Source organism: Cnephaeus nilssonii, assembly GCF_951640355.1.
Source record: "Cnephaeus nilssonii genome assembly, chromosome: 16".
Lineage (NCBI taxonomy): Eukaryota > Metazoa > Chordata > Mammalia > Chiroptera > Vespertilionidae > Cnephaeus > Cnephaeus nilssonii.
Genome location: NC_137087.1, coordinates 6,845,147 through 6,861,805, shown reverse-complemented (window position 1 = coordinate 6,861,805; position 16,659 = coordinate 6,845,147). Strand labels below are relative to the sequence as shown.

At 59.0% G+C, this 16,659-nt stretch overlaps 2 protein-coding genes across 4 annotated transcripts in view; both read right to left on the bottom strand.

The window, feature by feature from the left end:
- Positions 1-16,659, bottom strand: part of CHAT (choline O-acetyltransferase) — an 84,143-nt gene that overhangs the window by 54,714 nt on the left and 12,770 nt on the right. The window contains exons 1-2 of one of the 3 annotated variants that reach the window (XM_079793966.1): positions 5,013-5,241; positions 4,279-4,902 (exon numbers count right to left, since the gene is read on the bottom strand). The exons of 1 other annotated variant lie outside the window; for it this stretch is intronic. In XM_079793966.1, coding sequence (XP_079650092.1) covers positions 4,279-4,341 — 63 coding nt within the window. In that variant the 5' untranslated portion in view covers positions 4,342-4,902; positions 5,013-5,241. Of the gene's footprint in view, positions 1-4,278; positions 5,242-16,659 lie in introns of those variants that run through there. One more of the 3 variants, XM_079793965.1, reaches the window with a different exon arrangement.
- On the bottom strand, positions 863-3,851 carry SLC18A3 (solute carrier family 18 member A3). Its single transcript, XM_079794256.1, has one exon. The coding sequence runs from the start codon at positions 2,757-2,759 to the stop codon at positions 1,158-1,160; it is 1,602 nt and encodes a 533-aa protein (XP_079650382.1). The 5' UTR covers positions 2,760-3,851; the 3' UTR covers positions 863-1,157.

The following is a 16,659-nucleotide window of genomic DNA, read 5'->3' as shown; positions in this document are numbered from 1 at the left end:
CAGGTCCCCACAGGCCTTGTCCGACCACAGGTGCCGAACCCGGGGGCCTGTCCGCACTGGAGTGGGGGCACTCTGCCACCTTAAGCAGGCCTCAGGCTCTAGGACTGGGGCTCCTGGGGACCCGCATTCAAGGTGGGGAGACCTCTCTGACAACCCTGGATGGCAGTTTCCACTCAGGAGGGGGTGGAGTCGGCTGGGGAGGGGTGGGGTTAGCATCAGATCCCACTCTGGCACCCTCTCTGGCACCCTCAGACCCACAGGCAAGGCCACAGCCAGACCACTGCTTCCCCGCTCCTTAGGATAGAGCCTGGCTGTAACGAACACACACCGCACACATGTGTTTCCAGAGATGGGACTTCTGCCCAGAACACCCCGCCCCTCCTGTTTCTGAGAATCTAGCCCAGGTAGGATGCCCAGCTCAAAGGGAAGCCCCTCCCTAGTGCCTCAGAGGCAGGTGTCTGATGCCGGGCGTGTCCTAGAGGGGCGGGGCCTACGCAGGGCGGGAGCGGGTCCTCGGGCTTGGGGGGGGGGGGGGTGGCACCCTGGGGCGCTGAGCAGGGCCAGAAAGGCGGAGCTGTCACAGGCTGAGGGGGATGTGAATGGGGAGTCGGTGGGTGAGAGCCCTTGTTGGGGGTGCTTCTTCCGTCTGTATCTTCCTGTCTACGTAGTAAAAGGGCCACACGGGCTGTCCTGTCCGCGTGTTCCCCGGCGGAGACTTGGATTGGGGCTGGACCAAAGTCATCCTCCCTCCGGCCCTGCGCCTGGCCGCCCACCCACCAGTAAAGAGACTCAGTCTGGGACAGATATGGTTTATTGATTTGGGCCAGAGGCACCGCTGTGCAGCGTGCCAAGGAACGGAAGGGAGGACAGACAGACAGACACACAGCCCTACACAGGTTAGCCCCGAGGTAGAGGCCCGCACGCCTCTTCTGTGCAAGAAGCGCAGCGCTTCACATGCCGCAGTGCTCCACACTCCACTGGGTGAGAGGGAGAGGGACGCACAAAAGGCCGTGGAGAGGGGACGCGGCCGAGGAAGTCAAGACAGGGACCTGCGCGGGGAGCTCGCTGGAGGGAAGGCCCTGAGGCTGAGCGGGCCGGTGCGCTCGCAGAGCAGCCGCTGTGACCCTAGCGGTGGCGGTGGGGTGAGGAGGGGGCTGCTAGCTGCGGGTGCAGTAGTCGGCGGCGTAGTCGCTCTCGCACTCGGCGAACGGGCCAGGCGGGCTGCGAGGCGCGCTGTCGGGGTCGGACACCGGGCACTCCCGCAGGCGCACCGCATCGTACAGGCCCTGCGGCGGCTCGTCCAGCAGCACTTCGCGCTCGGAGCGGGAGCGCGTCATGAGGCCCACCTTGCGCAGCAACAGCAGGACAGGCGCGTAGAGCAGATTGGCCAGGCCCATGCCCAGGCTCAGCTGCCCAAAGCCGAGCGAATGCACGATGTGGCCCGCCACTATGGGCCCGAGCGCATAGGCCACAGAATAGGAGATGTCGGCGATGGCATAGACGCTGCCGTAGACGGAAACGTGGCGCACGTCCACGAGAAAGGCGAGCGTGGGCAGCAGAGCCGTGTCGACCAGCGCAATGCCGAAGCAGAGGCCGCAGAGCGAGACCACTAGCGGCGCGAAGGAGCGGCAGACAGGCACCACGCACGAGCTGGCACCGATCACCGCCAGCCCCAGCGCGCCGTAGAGCCACTGCAGGTGCGGGTAGCGCGCCGCCAGGCGCACGGTGAGGTAGACGCCCAGCACGTGAGGCACGAAGGCCGGCAGCCAGACCATGCCCATCTCCCACTCGGACGCCGCCATCGTGTGCTTCATCCACGTGGCGATGGTAGGTTCCAGGAAAGCGAGGGGGATGTTGCAAGTGGTGAGCGCGCCGGCCACCACGGCGATGTACGGGTCCAGCATGAGGTGGTGGATGGGTGTGCCCACCGGCAGGTTGGCCCGCGCCCGCGCCGCGGCCGAGAAGGGCTTGGCCACCACCAGCAGCAAAATCGCGTCGAACAGCGACACGGCGGCGAGCACCAGGAAGGGCACGCGCTTGCCCGCGAACTCGTAGAGGATGCCCCCGAAGGGCGGCGCCACGAGGCTCCCGAAGCTGATGAAGGCCAGCGCCACGCCCAGCGCGCGGCTGCGCTCGGGCTCCTCGGGGTACTTGTCCGCGATCATGGCGATGCCGGACGTGTCCGCGAAGGCAGAGCCCAGGCCCTGCAGGCTGCGCGCCGCGAAGAGCGTGGCGTAGTCCTCGGCGAAGGCGAACAGGACGGTGGAGGCGAACATGACGCCCAGGCCGATGAGCAGCGGCACGTCGTAGCTCATGCGGTCGATGAAGGGCCCGCTTAGGGGGTTCACGAGGAGCTGCAGGATGGCCTTGGAGGCAAACAGCACCCCGATCTTCACGTCCTCGCTCTCCGTGGGATAGCGGGGCCGCAGGGCAGACCCGGCGGGCTGCGCGGCCGTCGGGGACTCGGAGCTGTTGGCCGTGGTGCTGGCACTGGCATTGGCTGGAGTGGGCGGCGGCAGGGTGGGCACCCACACCTCCACCTCCGGGGTCGGGGTGGGGCTCTCGCTGCCCCCGCGCATGTGGGCGATGTAGTCGGGCACGATGGGCACGATGACCATGTACAGCATGTTGTCCAGGAAGAGCGCCACACACACGATGACCAGCAAGAGGCGGCGCTGCCTGCGGGGCTCCCGGAGCGCCGAGCCCACCACCTCCGACAGCTTGGCAGCCGCCTCCCGGGCCGGGTCTGCGGGTTCCATTGCCCCACCGGCCGCTCTAGCGAGGACACCTCCGCAGGGGTCGGACGCGGGCGCCCTGCAGGCGGAGAAGAGCGCTCCGAACTTCGGGGGTGCGGTCCGCGCGTGCGGCGCCCCCTGTGCCTCAGGTGGCTGCCAGGCTCATGGCTCTGCGCCCCGGGGAAGGCAAGGACCCTGTCCGGCGAGGCGCCGCCGCTGTTCCGAGCGGAACCCCAGACCCGCCGCCGCTGTACAGGGGCGATCGGGCAGGCGGCGCGCAGAGGGGTCGGGGCCGGAGCAGAGCGCTGCGCTCCGGCGCCCCTGGAGCCTCCCCCGCAGCGGAGAGGCCGCCCGCGCGGGCCGAGGGGCGTGCTGCTGCCGCCCACGCCGGCTGCTCGCCCTGCCGCCGCTCTCCCCTCCCTGAGCGCCGGCTCTTGCCTCCTCCTCCTTCGCCTCCTCTTTTTTCCCTTTCCACTCGGGCTGTGACGCTGTGAGTCTCGGCCCCCGAGTGGTGCCCCGGCCACTTGCGTCGTTCATGCTAATGCGACGTCGGCTGGGCGGGGGCCGGGGGCGGGGCGCGGCCCGTGGGGGTCTCCTTCCCAGCGGCGCCGGCTGGAAACCTCGGAAAGGGGTCTTGGTGCGCAAAGAGTCCTGGCCCAGCCTCTGAGGGTAACGGGCGCTCCGTGCGAGGACCCGGCTTTCTGCTCCCCCTCCCCGGTTAGGACCAAGCCCCTCCGCCCCCTCCGGGAGGGCGCGCAGCAGCAGCTGTTCCCGGCCCCGCGGGAGAGGGTGCGCCGGGGGCTCAGATCTCCACCTCAGCCTGGACCTCCGCGCGCAGCCGGCAGGGAGCCCCCGAGGTGAGCCGCGGTGTGTCCAGTTGTTCTAGCAGCTGGATTGTGGGGCGGGGACCGGAGGGGCGCAGGGTACTGAGACCCCAAGCCTTCGTATGGCCACGCCCCCTGGCCCCTTAGCCCTGGAAAGGGAGGGTGAGGCGCAGAGACTGCTGGGCGGGTTCCGATGACCGGCCCTTTGGGAGAAGGTCCCAGCTGAGATTCCCGACTGTGAGCATCTGGGGATTGGGGGAAACGCGGCATGGCCCCACCGGCCCGGGGTGTCAGCCCTGCCGCTCCCACACTTCGCGCCCCCTCGCCACCCTCTCCCAGCCAGTATTCCCCTTTCCTCAGCGACGGTCCCGGTCCCCCAGCTCCGCCTCTTCTCCCTCCCCTCCTCCTCACCCCTTCCTCTCCCGGGCAGTGTGCTCCCGGGAGGGATCCCTTTCTCGGCTCCGGCGAGTCCCGCCCCTTCCCCTCCTCCAGCTCCATCCCCACCCCACCCCCACCCCCACCCCTGGTCTCCAGAGCTGCCTCCAAGTCCCGGGTGGGCTCCAGGAGTGGTGTGGCCTGGGTCCTCTCGGTAAGAAAGACCTTTGAGGCTCCACGCCCAACATCCTTCCCCCTTCTACTCCCCTGCCCCCCTCTCCCTCCCCCTCCCCCACACTCCTCCCCCGCCCCCTGGGCTGGACTCAGCCGCTTTGCTCCCTCACCTTCAGAAAGGGCCGCACCCACGGAGACGCTCCGGCTGTGCGCTGGATCCAGGGCGTCCTCATAGGAGCGCGGACCCTGCGTGGCACCTCGAGTCCGCGCTCCGGTCGGCGGGCTGGCAGGAGAGGGGCTCTGAGCAGCGGAGGTTGGGAGACTTGCGCGGTTGAGATCCCACTTTGTCTCCCCCTTCAGAGTCCGAGAGCACTCTTCCCATCCTTCTCACCTCAGAAGCAAACCAGCTTCCCCCCTGCGCGGGCCCCGCCCCGGGAGCACCTGATGCCTCGGAGACGGGCGGCTGAGGCGGCTTTCAGCTCTCATTTGCTAGTCAGGGTGCTGGGGAGCTGCTTCCCCCTGTGTCTGTTTCTCCATCTGCAATATGGGGTAATAGTGCTGCGGACTAGGGTGTCTGATATCGTAAGACAGTGGAAGTGCTTGCTGTTGTTATCTGTAAAATGTGCTGTTTTATCTTCCTTTCACAGTGAATGTCTTGCAAAGAGCAGATAAAAGGTACGGGGCAGCCTGGCTTCCTGGCTAGTCCCTCTGGTGGGTGAGTGTTGTGGTTCCGGGCTTTGTCCTGGCTGGTGGAGGACTGGGGGCATCAGAAAGTTGGCTCTGCCCTGAGATGGCTGTGGGATGAGATGATGGAGACGGAGCATCAGGTGAGAATCTTTCCACTCACCCAGTCCCTGGGAAAGGAGACAGTCTTCCAGGGAAGGAGCTGCCAGCACCTGCTCACCTGGTCGGAGCTGCTCCCTGTCGGAGGGAGGGAGAGGCCTGGCTCTCCGTGATCACGGACAAGTCATAGCTTCTCCCTGGGTTCCAGCTTGGTCTCTGTTTAAGGAAGGGGTTAGAGGAGAGCCCTCTCACCCGAGTCCTTGAGCAGAAATGGGGCTGTAGAAGGCTCCGTTGGGGTGAGATAATTATTTTACACTAGAGGCCCGATGCACGAAATCTGCAGGGGGCTCAGCCCTCGCTGCCTCGGCCCATCGCAGCCCTGGCTTCATCCTGAACGTTGTCCGGAAGGACAGTTGGAAGATCATTTGGCTGTCCGGTCTAATTAGCATATTACACTTGTATTATTATAGATTTTATTTGAGGGCCTTTAGTCGGTACACACACACTCTCTGGCTCATGGCAGGCTCCCTCTAACTGGCTTTGCACACGTATGTCACCTGTCTGGCTGTCCAGTCATTCAGTCGGAAACCTCAGGCCTCTTCTGACTCTCCCATTATGAGGCTCTGAAAGAGGCAGCCTGCAGACCAGTTATGATTTATGCGTATAGTGTTTGCCCTGAATGATTAGAGGGGAGGATTAAAGCAGACGTGTTCTGTCTAGTGGCTGAAGAACTTAGAATTTAGTGGAATCTTAGAGAATAGAAACTCTCCCAGGGTCTTCAAGGTACAGATCCTTCTCCCAGCCCTCTGGCCCACATAACTCAGGCTGCTTGAGCATGGAGCCATGGTATCTCTGGGCTCATGCCTAGCTCTCCAGTCCTCCATGCCCTAGTGGCAGGAAGCAGACTCGTTTATGAAACACTCTGTGCTGGGGTGTTCTGTGTGCCCTTTTATTTAATCCTCACGCAGTCCTGGTGCCATTCCTCCTGCCTTACTGACGGGAAACTGGGCATAGAGACGCGGGCTCACTGGCCCACGACCCCAGCAGCAGAGCCTGGATTTGAACCCAGGCTGTGTGACTCGCCTCATGGTCCTCACACGGCCTCCCTCTACCCTGGACCTCAGTGTGCTTCTGCTACTCCATCTGCAAGGTGGCAGCCTGGACGTGTAGGGGAGAGGGCCCGATGAAGATCTCCAGGGACACTAAATTCCTTTACCCTCCAACTTCAAGCTCAGAAGACAACTTCACACCCCCATCCTTCAGCAGCCCCAAGAGCTAGGGTGCAGGAGCTGCAGGGAGGGGAGGACCCTCTGCTTCAGCAAAAGGATTGGGCCTGAGCCTTGGCAGGACGTGGGAACAACCCCTTCTGCGCTGGCCTTTGGGGAGTTGTCCAGGGTGCTGGCCCTGACTCCACCACTCGCCAACCAGCCTCCCACAAGGGCCCTGCCGCTAGCTCTTCCTGTGCCTGTGGCTTCCTCTTCAACAGAACTCGTGGTAAATTCCTTTCTGGAGACTCCTTTTTCTGAGCATAACCTACAGGCATAAGAGAACTTCCCTTCCAATCCTGTTGGAGAAAAGGGAAGCATTTTCTCCTCTCCTTTCTCAGCCAGATTTAGGGACTGTTGCTACTAAGAGCCTATCTGGTATGCAAAGTAAATCAAATGAATAAAAGAAGGAATTTATTTATTAGACACATCGAAGTGTTTACAATGTGCCAGGCACAGTTCTAAATCTTTTACAAACATTGACTCATTTAATCATCTTACCAGCCTTCATATTATCTTTTTGCAGGCAGGGACACCGAGGTGTGATCATTTATCCATGCCCAGATTGCTCACAAGTGGTGGGGACAGGATTCCAATGCAGGCTGCCTAGCTCCAGCATTCACTGTCAGCCACCATGCTGCCCTGCTCCAGGATGGCTGAAGAACAGGAGATGACTTATTGAGAGTATCTAGCTCAATGCCTGGCACTTTACAGAGGCTCAATTATGCTTTTGTGGGGGTAGACACCTTGGTGGTTTCTGGGTGACTACCTTTCACTTTATCCACTAAATATTGTTGTGGCTTCTGTCTGCTGGGGCAAAATCCTTTCCACCTGGACGCGTGCCTGTGAGGTGTGCTAGCGGAGGACTCGGGGTTCCTGGTATATGGGAGCTTGGGGAGGGGATGGAAGGATAACCTTCCTGCATCTGTGCCAGGGCGAGGTCTGGTTTGTGTGTGAGGGCGGGGGTGGTCTTGGGGGAGTTGTGTGTGAGGGGGTGCTACTCTGGAGGAAGGCATCAGCTGGTCCTGAGAAGGTCATGGGCCAAGTCAATTCCAGGGCCTTGCCAATTGTTGCTTCACTGAGACATCTGGTCCCCGAGACACAAAATGACTATGTTTCCGCAGAGAAGCAGGTTGATGGTGGTGGCAGCATGTGGGCGGGGCACCTGCTCCTGATTTATTATTTCTTTGTTTCCCTGGAAGCACTTAAGTGCAGGCTTAGTTCCAACAAAGCTCATGAGCCTCTCTGGATTCCAGTGCTGGGGGAGGGTGTGCAGCCGCTGGCCTCCCCTGTTACCCACCCTGTGCGCTTCCTCAGGAGCGCCTGGGGCCGCAGCATCACTTAATTAATTTAGGCTTCCCCAGCCACATATTCTCAGACTCCACGGAGCAGAGCCTCCCCGTCAGCCTTTCCCGGAAGCCTGCGAGTCTGGTGGCTGGAAGCCAGGACTACGTGCCTGCCTGCCCGCCCTTGGCCAGCCCTTCCTCAGGGCCTGGACCTGCCTCCGGAGTGTGGCTGAGCTCTGAAGGGAAAGAGAGGACAGCAGCTCCTGCCCTGCGGGTGGGCCGCAGAGCTCCTTCCTCTCTGTGGGTCCAAGAAGCGCTGTCCCTCCCTGCGTTCCTTCTGACTCCTGACATTTCTGTGAATTATTGTGGAGCAGCGGGGCCTCAAAATCTTGGTTTCTCACTCCCTCTGCTCACTTCCCATCCCAATCCAGTGAGTCTCTCGGGGTCATCTACCTCCTCCATGGACACCATCCCTGCCCGCAATCAGCCCCCAACCCCAATCGTCTCCCACAGTGGGCCGTCAGTCACCTCCCACTGGTCCCTCGATTCCAGACCCGGCCAACCCACCCTCTGTAAAGATGCGGGCCAGTTCCCACATGCTCACAGACCTCACAGGACTCCTGGCTGCCTGGGACTGGAGTTTCAGAACCGCGGCTTTTCAGTGTGCCCCAACCTTCCCCGTCCTCCCTAACAGCCCGGGACCGGAGTTCGCCCGGCCCATGCCCAGCTCTGCTCTCCTTGGATCACATTCCTTGGTTCCTGAAGCACTGGGAACAGCCTCCCGCCCCTCACCATGAGTCCCTGCATAGTGGACTCCTCTTCAGGACTCCGTTCTGCCTGGTGACAGCATGTCCTCCGCACCAGCCTGAGCGCTCCCTGAAGCAGGGGCTGCCTCTGCGTCTGCTTTACTTGCTACGCAGAGCACTGGCCACAGCGCCCTCCACAGGGACGGATGGGTCAGTGGTTATTAAATACTTCACGTGAAAATTAATCACGTAAGTAATGCATACACAGAAACTGTTTATAGAGATGCTCATGGAAATTGGGACATTATGAATGTTCATTTGTGGCCCCAAACCCTCGTCTCCTCTGCCACCTCTCAGAAGCTATCCCTGGACTTTCCAGAAAATAACCAATCTTCCTTCACTGGGGGAAACAGGGGAAGAGAGAGAAAAGAAAAGAAACCACCACTGTTACTGTTTTTGTGGTGTTTTAAAGATATCAATGAACCCATATAAAATGTAAGATTACAGCCTTTATGTTTAAATAAATATATTCCAACATGTGTTATAAGTGTATCATTCCGTAGTTCTTTCCTTTTCCACTCGACAACATATCCACCGTAGTTGATACAGAAATAGCTCGGTGATCTTAGCTGCCACATAGTGTTTTTGTTATGAGCACGCTGCCGCGCTTGCAGTTATTTCCCTTTGATGGACATGCAGGTGGTTTGTAATTTTCAGGTGTGAGGTTGCCGCGATGGGTCTCCGTGTGCTTGTGGACGTGCTTCCCCAGGAGATACGCCAACAACGGGGCTGATCCCAGCAATCTGTGCACGTTTTCAGTTTTAAAAGAAATTTCCAAATTGCCTTCCAAAGTGGCTGCATAAATATATACCCGTGCAAGCCAAGGGTGAGAGGACACGCTACCCAGCACCATGCCTTGCCAACTCTTGATCTCATCTTTCTTAATCCCCTTTGTCAATCTGATGGGAGAAAAATGGTATTCATTGTTGTTTTCATTGCGTGTTTCATTATATGTTTAACTAGAGGCCCAATGCACGAAAGGCTTCGTCAGGAAGGACTCTGGCCTAATTAGCATATTATGCTTTTATTATTATAGATGGCCATTTGTATTTTTTTTTGTAAATTGCCTATTACTTTCTTTCAACATTTTTTTATTAGATTATCTTTTTCTTCCTGAGTTGTAGGAATTCTTGTTAGATAAAATACCATCATTAAACAGGATAACACCAGTAAATAAAATATTTTTGCCCTGGACATGTCCAACTAAAAACTTGCTATTTTTTCACTCCTAGAATTTGTGGTTTACACTTGTTGGGCAGGATAAATGAGAGGTGACATGAAGCTGCTGCACCAAGTGAGACCCCTCAGTGCCTCTTAGCATCAACGGGGAAGCATCCAGACTCTTTAGCTGGATATAAAAGGGCTTCTGTAATCCATCTACCTCTGTGGTCTCAACATGATTCCTGGATTTTTAAAAATATATATTTTTATTGATTTCAGAGAGGAAGGGAGAGGGAGAGAGAGATAGAAACATCAATGATGAGAGAGAACCATTGATCTGCCGCCTCCTGCATGCCCCCCACTGAGGATGGAGCCTGCAATCTGGGCACGTGCCCTGACCAGAGTCAAACCCTTCAGTCCACAGGCTGACGTTCTATTCACTGAGCCAAACTGGCTAGGGCATGATACCCAGATTTGATTCCTGATTCCAACACCTTCCACCTGTCCAACCTTGAGCCAATTTACTAAATGCTATGGGTCTATGTTTTTTTCATTTAAAAGGGTATACGGAATTGCTCCTTCTTTACAAGTCTTCTAAGTCTCTGACCTTGTGCAAGTTACTTAATTTCTCCAAACCTTACTTACATCTATAAAGTGGGTGCACTGACAATGTCTCAGAGGGTTTGGTGTTGAAGTATATGAGTTGATGTGGTTGTTAATTTAACCCCTCTTGTCGGCCTAAATGACTGCTATTCATCTCTTATAATCAAATCATGCTTCTTTGTGTCACACCCCCCCACACACAAATAAAACTGATCTCTCTCTCCTTTGTGCCAAGACCATGCGTCTATGACTGCACTGTCACAGTTTATTACCAGGAGGAGGTCACATGTCTGTTTCCTCTACCAGAGTGGGCGCCCTGCAGACGGGGGCTGAGGTGGCGGGTTATGCTCAGTGCCCGGGACACAACACGCCCAGTAGAACACTGTGCAACGGAAGAATGAGTCTGTCACTTTTGGAAAGAATAAGCTTCCTCATCGTGCCAAAATCCTGTTGAGCCAAGAATGGACAGAGGGACACTCAGAGGAAAATTAAAGTGTTCCTGACAAGTCTCCCAGATGCACCCTGGGGAGAGCTAGACGCAGATTTCACTAAGGCACGCTGACACTGCAGCCTCACTGAAAAGCGCCCCGATCGACTCATTGGGTGGGCAAAGAGATACTTAAGGGAAACGCTGCACTTCACGGTCAGGGTTGGCCCTGTTGGGAAGCCCGAGAAGACAGATGAAGGCTGCCAGGCATCCCGATCAAGCTTGTCTTGGTCGGGAAAGCAAGCACTGACCAGTCAGAGCCACTTCCATTTTTAGACTTGAAAAGTGTAAGTTTGGGGCAGGGAAATCTCGGAGACCAGCACAGAGGGAAGGCAGAGGACGGCCCTCGGGACGGCTGCCCCTGCAGGTGCGGGCTGCCCGGGCTGCAGCATCAGGCTGCATCAGGCCGCCCCGCTCCACCCTCCCCTGCATGTAGCAGGGCTCAGTGCAAGTCCAAGGCGGACACTCGTTCTGGAGGGGATGTAGTGACCATCTTCTCTGAGAGCTGTGGAAACCCTCTGTGCTGGGCAATGTGGCCACAGGTTCAAGGTCAGCTGTCCTGAGGCCTCAAGATAGATTCCCTCTCAGAGGGGCCCGTTTGGATGGTGGAGGTGCGAGGAGGAGGCCCCATTTGCTGACAGGGCTGGACTGCACTTGCCAGTCCTCGGCTCCAAGGCCAGTGGACGGGTCTGCGCTGTGAACCTGGGCCTGGAGGGCGGAGGGCACTGCGAGGGCAGCCCAGCATCCCCGACCTGTCTCATTGGCTGGGGGTCGGCCCCTTCCCAGGCCGCCTGCTCCAGGTTCACCTGTGAGGAGAGAGGGGTGAGAAGGCAGTCTCCGTGTGAGCCCTGGCCCTAAGCCAGACCTGGAAGAAGCTTTTACCATTATTAGCTTCCAGTCTCAGACACTCCTCTGAGCCAAGTCCTCCTCGGGGCCCCATTTCATAAATTGGCAGCACAGGGGCTGAGGAACAGGCCAAGGTCACCTGTCTGTCTGGTTGCAGCATCTGGGAGCAGTTTGTGCCACAGACACACTGTTGTGCCCATTGGTTTACCCACTTGCCCATGTGGCATTCGTGTTCCCCATGGCCGTCACAGCCCTGCCCTTTCCCCGCGCTGTGTGTGGGCCATGGCTGCCACCCCCGCTGGGTGCCGGGGACCACCCAGCTCCAGGGACAGAGGCCGTGTGGTACCCGTTTCCTCCTTCTAGTCTGACCTCTGTCCTTGCTCTGCCCCTGGCCGGCGTGCCCTCTCGGTAGACCCCTGCCTCCACTTTTGCCACCAGCTCTTGACCCCTAAACTGCCCTTATGGTCAACTTTTTGAAACATAAATCGTCCTCATCGTAAGCACTCCAAGGGCATTTGTTAAATTAGTCATCCTCTGCTTTCAATTCCCACTGCCAGGGTCAAGCCCCACGCTGGCCTCCCAGCACCCCTGCAGTGCGCAGCTGTCAGGATCCCTGGCCCTGTGGTGTCTGCGCCCACTGTTGCCCGTGTTCTCTTTCCCGGCAGTAGACTGCTTCCCGGGGGGGACCCTGGCACTGCCAGGAGGGTTCTCAGGCCTGACTGCGTGTCTTCTCCCACCGGGGCTACATCCAATCCGCTGACATCTGCCAGGCTGCGATGGGCCCACAGGCGGGAAAGCATCTGGGAACAGTTTGCGCCACCTACACATCTGGATGTGTGTACCAAGCCCTGAAGCAAGGCACACGCCTGTTCCCACTGTAGTTCTGTTCAATGCTGGTCACAACCCACTGACTTGATTTTATAAACAACAAATGGTTGGTCACCTGCAGCTTGGAAAGCTTGGCACTGGCTTACTTATTCCTCACACAGCCTTATCGTGTCCAGTCTGTTTGTTACCTTCTGCCACCCATATCGATGAGACAGAGACAGGAAGTAATTCACTCCGGGTACACAGCTAGCAAGCAGCAGAGCTGGGGTTCGCACCTGGCGAGGGGCCGCAGAGCCCGCGCCCCACACCCGCCAATGTGGCTTTGATGATGGGTCAGGGCTGGGGGTCAGGAGGCCATGCTGAGCCACTGCAGGGCCGGCTCCCAGCTCCCTACACGCCCTCGGAAGTGGCCAGCAGGAAAGAAAGGGGCCTGGCTGCAGCGGGTGGAGGCTCGGACCCAGACGGGGCAGTTGGCTTGTGCTGAAGTGCGGGGTCCCTCCTCACCTGCAGTCCGTCTCCGGGAGTGAGGCTGGACCAGGCCCAGTGGGAGCCTGGGAGGCCAGCGGAGGCGCGGGCAGGACTGAACACTGCCGGTGACCGTGCTGACAATGGCCAGTGCGGCACATACATGAGCTACGACCCTCTCAGGCCTGTCACCTCCGTGTCCCAGCACCCAGCCTGCGCCTGGCACATGTGGAAGAAAGCGCTCTTTGTGAGTGTTCTCGGGGAGGCAGGCGACTGGAGCTCTGACTCTCCTGTTGAGGTAAAACGATGTTGAAACTCATCGGAAGAACCGGGCCTACATGGCTGTGTGGCCAGGTGAGCCCTGAGAAGGGGTCTCAGGGAGCAATTCTGGGCCAGCAAGGCGGGGACTCGGACCCCCTCACTCCTGGTGAGGGAGGTTCTGGAGAAAACGCCTGCATTGATGGGAAGAGCTGTCCCTTGGGGCATGGGCAGGTGGCCCAGGACACCCTGACTGGCCCCAACTCTGGCGGTTCTGCCACTTGAGTCCGTCTCTACAGAGGCCCAGCTCGGGGCTGTCTGGGGGGCGGGAGGTAACCCCTGAAGAGTCCTGGAGCTCTGATGGTGAGGAGGTGGGGATGCAGAGACTTCCTACTCGGGATGTGGGCTCAGGGTGGTCCCCTCTCACGGTGTGGGACCAGCAGTGGGGGCGGCGGCTGGGCAGGGCAGCGGCCCGGCACTTTGACTGGGTTGAAAACATGATCAGCTTCAGTGTTAAGAAGATTAACCAAAGCTTTGTTTTCCCAGGTAATGAAGATGCTATTCATTAAACTTCATTTAAAGCTAGTTTCAAACTAACGCTTGATGACACATGTCTGCATCCCTCCGAGGAATGTCTGTCTCCCGTGGGCTGTGAGGCCCCAGCGGTGCCTGGCATCTGCGGGGCTCTGGGCCTGGCCAGGCTGGCACAGGGCGGACCGCCTGGGTGTGTAAACGAACAAGTGACAGGTGGGCAGCTGCCATTTTCTCACCTGAACCTCGTGGATGCTCTCTGGTGGCAAACTGTATGACCGGGACATCCTTTCTACTGACCCGGATGTTGCCAGTCCCAGCCTCCCTGGTGGAGAGTTTGGTCTGCATGGTTGATGGGCTCAAAAGGCCCCTGTCCATCCCTCGTGGCTGAGTAGCCCTGTCAGCCTCCCTGGTGAGGGGTGGGATCCACTGAGCACTCCCAGGGCCCAGGAAAAGCCCAGCCTGTACCCCGTATGGAGCACCCACCAGGCTGCACCCTGGATTCCTGGTGGGAGTGGAGGCTGGCCCAGCTTCAGACCCGGTAGGAGGGATGGAGAGAGCCCCTGGCGCAGGACCAGTCCTGGCTGTTTTTCGAAAGGTAGACGACGAGGACGTTTTCTGAGCAGGGGGTGGAGACTGGCTGAGCTGTGCTTGGCCAGAAGTTGGAGGAGAGAGAAGATGAAGGTCACATACCGTGGCGGGTGCTGGACCAGAGGATGGGCGTGAGTGGGGCAGTGAGTGCAGAGTCCTGGGACTGGAGGGGCAGTGTGCCAGGCCCTGGGAGCCAATAGCTGTCCGTGGGGACCTGAAGGGAACCATGCAGGATCCCTGTGTTCGGGTTTTAAGGCTGGAGTCCCAGATGCAGAAAGACTGGCACAAAGGGCGGGTCATTTCACAGCTCTTACTGCACAGAGCCCGTGGCTTTGCAAAAGCGTGACGCCAGATTCATTCCCACCAACCATGGATGCTTCCCCCCTCACCCCGCAGCAGCACCAGGGTCATTACCTTAAACACAGGCACCGCAACTCCACCAGCCACCGGGGGCAGCGCCACCTTGTTCAGTGATTAGAAGTCAGTGTGACACCCCACCCACCAGCCTCGGGGTGCTCTGGTCTAGACCCCACCCCACTGTCCCTGGGCAGGTCCTGGCACGCCCACTCCACCCACGGGCCCTTTGCACGTGCTCTCCCCTCTGCCAGGAAAGGAGTCCACCTGCAGGTCTCGTGCCCTCATCCCCTCTCATCTCTCTGGTATAAAGTGTCCCAGACCACCTCGCTTACAATGGCCCCCGGCACCTCTCATTCCCCTTGGCTGTTACTGTTTTCCAGCGTGTGTCCCTGTAGCAGAGTTGATAGGGCGAGTTTACTGTCTGTCCCCTCCTGGAATGGAGGTCCTAGGAGGGCACACGGAAAGGGGAACAGGTTGGGGTGCAGAGTTGAGGGGTGAAGCCAGCACTGGCTGCTGGGCTGGAGTGTACTGAGGGGCCGAGGACACTGTGGGATGGGGAGGAATGGGTTGCCTCCTGGTCTGACCCCTGCTGCTCCCGGGGGGGGGGGGGCGGGGGGGCTGGGAGGGAGGGAGGATCTCACCCCTCTCCCTGCTCCTGCCCAGCAGCATGTTAATGCAGGAAGACCTCTGGGCCATTCTTTCTCTGGGCTGCAGTTTGAGTGACAATGCATGACATGCAGCAAAAGCTAAATACAAGGTCCCTTTGATGGGGGCTGCTGAGGGGTCCTGGGGAGAGGGTCCTGGAGGTGGCGGGGCTGGTACTCCAAAGCCCTTGAGGGGCTGTTGAACTAACCAGGAGGGATGGTGGTGAAGAGTGGAGGAAGTGAAGATGCAGGGAAGCCCAGAGGCGGAGGTGGGTGAGGAAGTGGGCAGTGAGGGGGCGGAGTCCCTGTCCGCAGAAGCAGGGAGGGAGGAAGTGGCAGGCTGAGCGGATGATGTGTAACTCAGAACGGAAACAGGAAAGGGGAGGACTGACGACACCTACCCACTGTGGGACCGAGAATGTGCCGGGATTCACCCCAAGTGACCTGAGCCCTGGCCTCAGCCCGGGGAGACTGACCTCTGACCCCATGGTCACTGGTCTTCCAGACCTCGCTCAGCTTGTCCAGGATCTCAATCCAGCCGCTCCCCGAGACTGTCCCCACGCACCCCTGCCTCGGGGTCTGGGCCCTTCGTTTCTAGGGTTTGTGGCTCTCCTCCATTCCTGAGCTCTTCCCACACTGAAGGCCACGTCAGCAGAGAGCCACACCCCTCCCAGGGTGCTGGTCAGTGCGGCCCCAGCGGGACTGAGCGCTGCCAGGGGTGAAGCCTGGGTGGGCTCTGATTTGGTGAAAACCCGAAACCACACCTCCTGGGTAAAGACCCCCCTCCTGTTCCCGCAGCAGCTGGCCCGGCTTTCTGAACGAACCATCTCCACTTCACTCACGTGTCCTCGGCAGTCACGCTGGTGGGAAGGAGGCGCAGAGGGCCTCCGAATGGCTTGTTTGGAGGCCTGGAAATCCCCAGGGACAACCAGGAGTTGCTGGAAGTCCCCCGGCCTCCCATGTGCTGAGTTACCCATGGAGCAGGCTCCATGGTGCCAGACCAGCAGGAGTGATGGGAGAGATGCCGACCCATTAAACCCCATGCGAGGCCATCCCTGCTAACCAGTCCTGCAGCCCCAGGAGCTGGGTGTGGAGACCTGGGTGGGAAGGAGCATGCTGCCAAGCTGAGAGTTGGTTTGGCCTTGCTTCTGAATTCAGGAGGGCAGTGAGGGCCTGGAGGTGAGCTGAAGGGCAGGGTCTGAGGGTGCCCGGAGGACGGGGGGCGGGGGGGGGGGGGTGCATAGCTGGTAATACGTCTGTCCTGGGAAGAGGCGCTTACCCTTTGAGGACAGCTCCACAGTTGGCGATGCCCAGGGGAGGCATGAGGCTGGGAGAGGGCAGAGCACCCAGAATCCCGGGGAAGGAGGAAGGCCTAATGGCATGCAGACACTCCAGCACGGAGCAACTTGCCACATGGCACCGTCTCCCCAGGCACCTGGAGAGCTGGCCTCCAAAGGCCTGCAAATCCTCACCCAAAACGCTGGGCCTTGTGGTTCTGGGAATAAAATCTTTTCCTAAAAAGAAGATGGTGCATATACTGTATCTTGTATAATTTCCCAGCAGGAGCTGGGGGAGAGCCCCATAATCCACTGCCTCAGTGTTTTCTGCAGAGAGAGATGCAAGTGTTCCCACTTTGAGGA

What these genes read in the sequence shown, in the direction of transcription:
- SLC18A3 (XM_079794256.1), bottom strand. Translation starts at nt 2,759, where the DNA reads ATGGAACCCGCAGACCCGGCCCGGGAGGCGGCTGCCAAGCTGTCGGAG.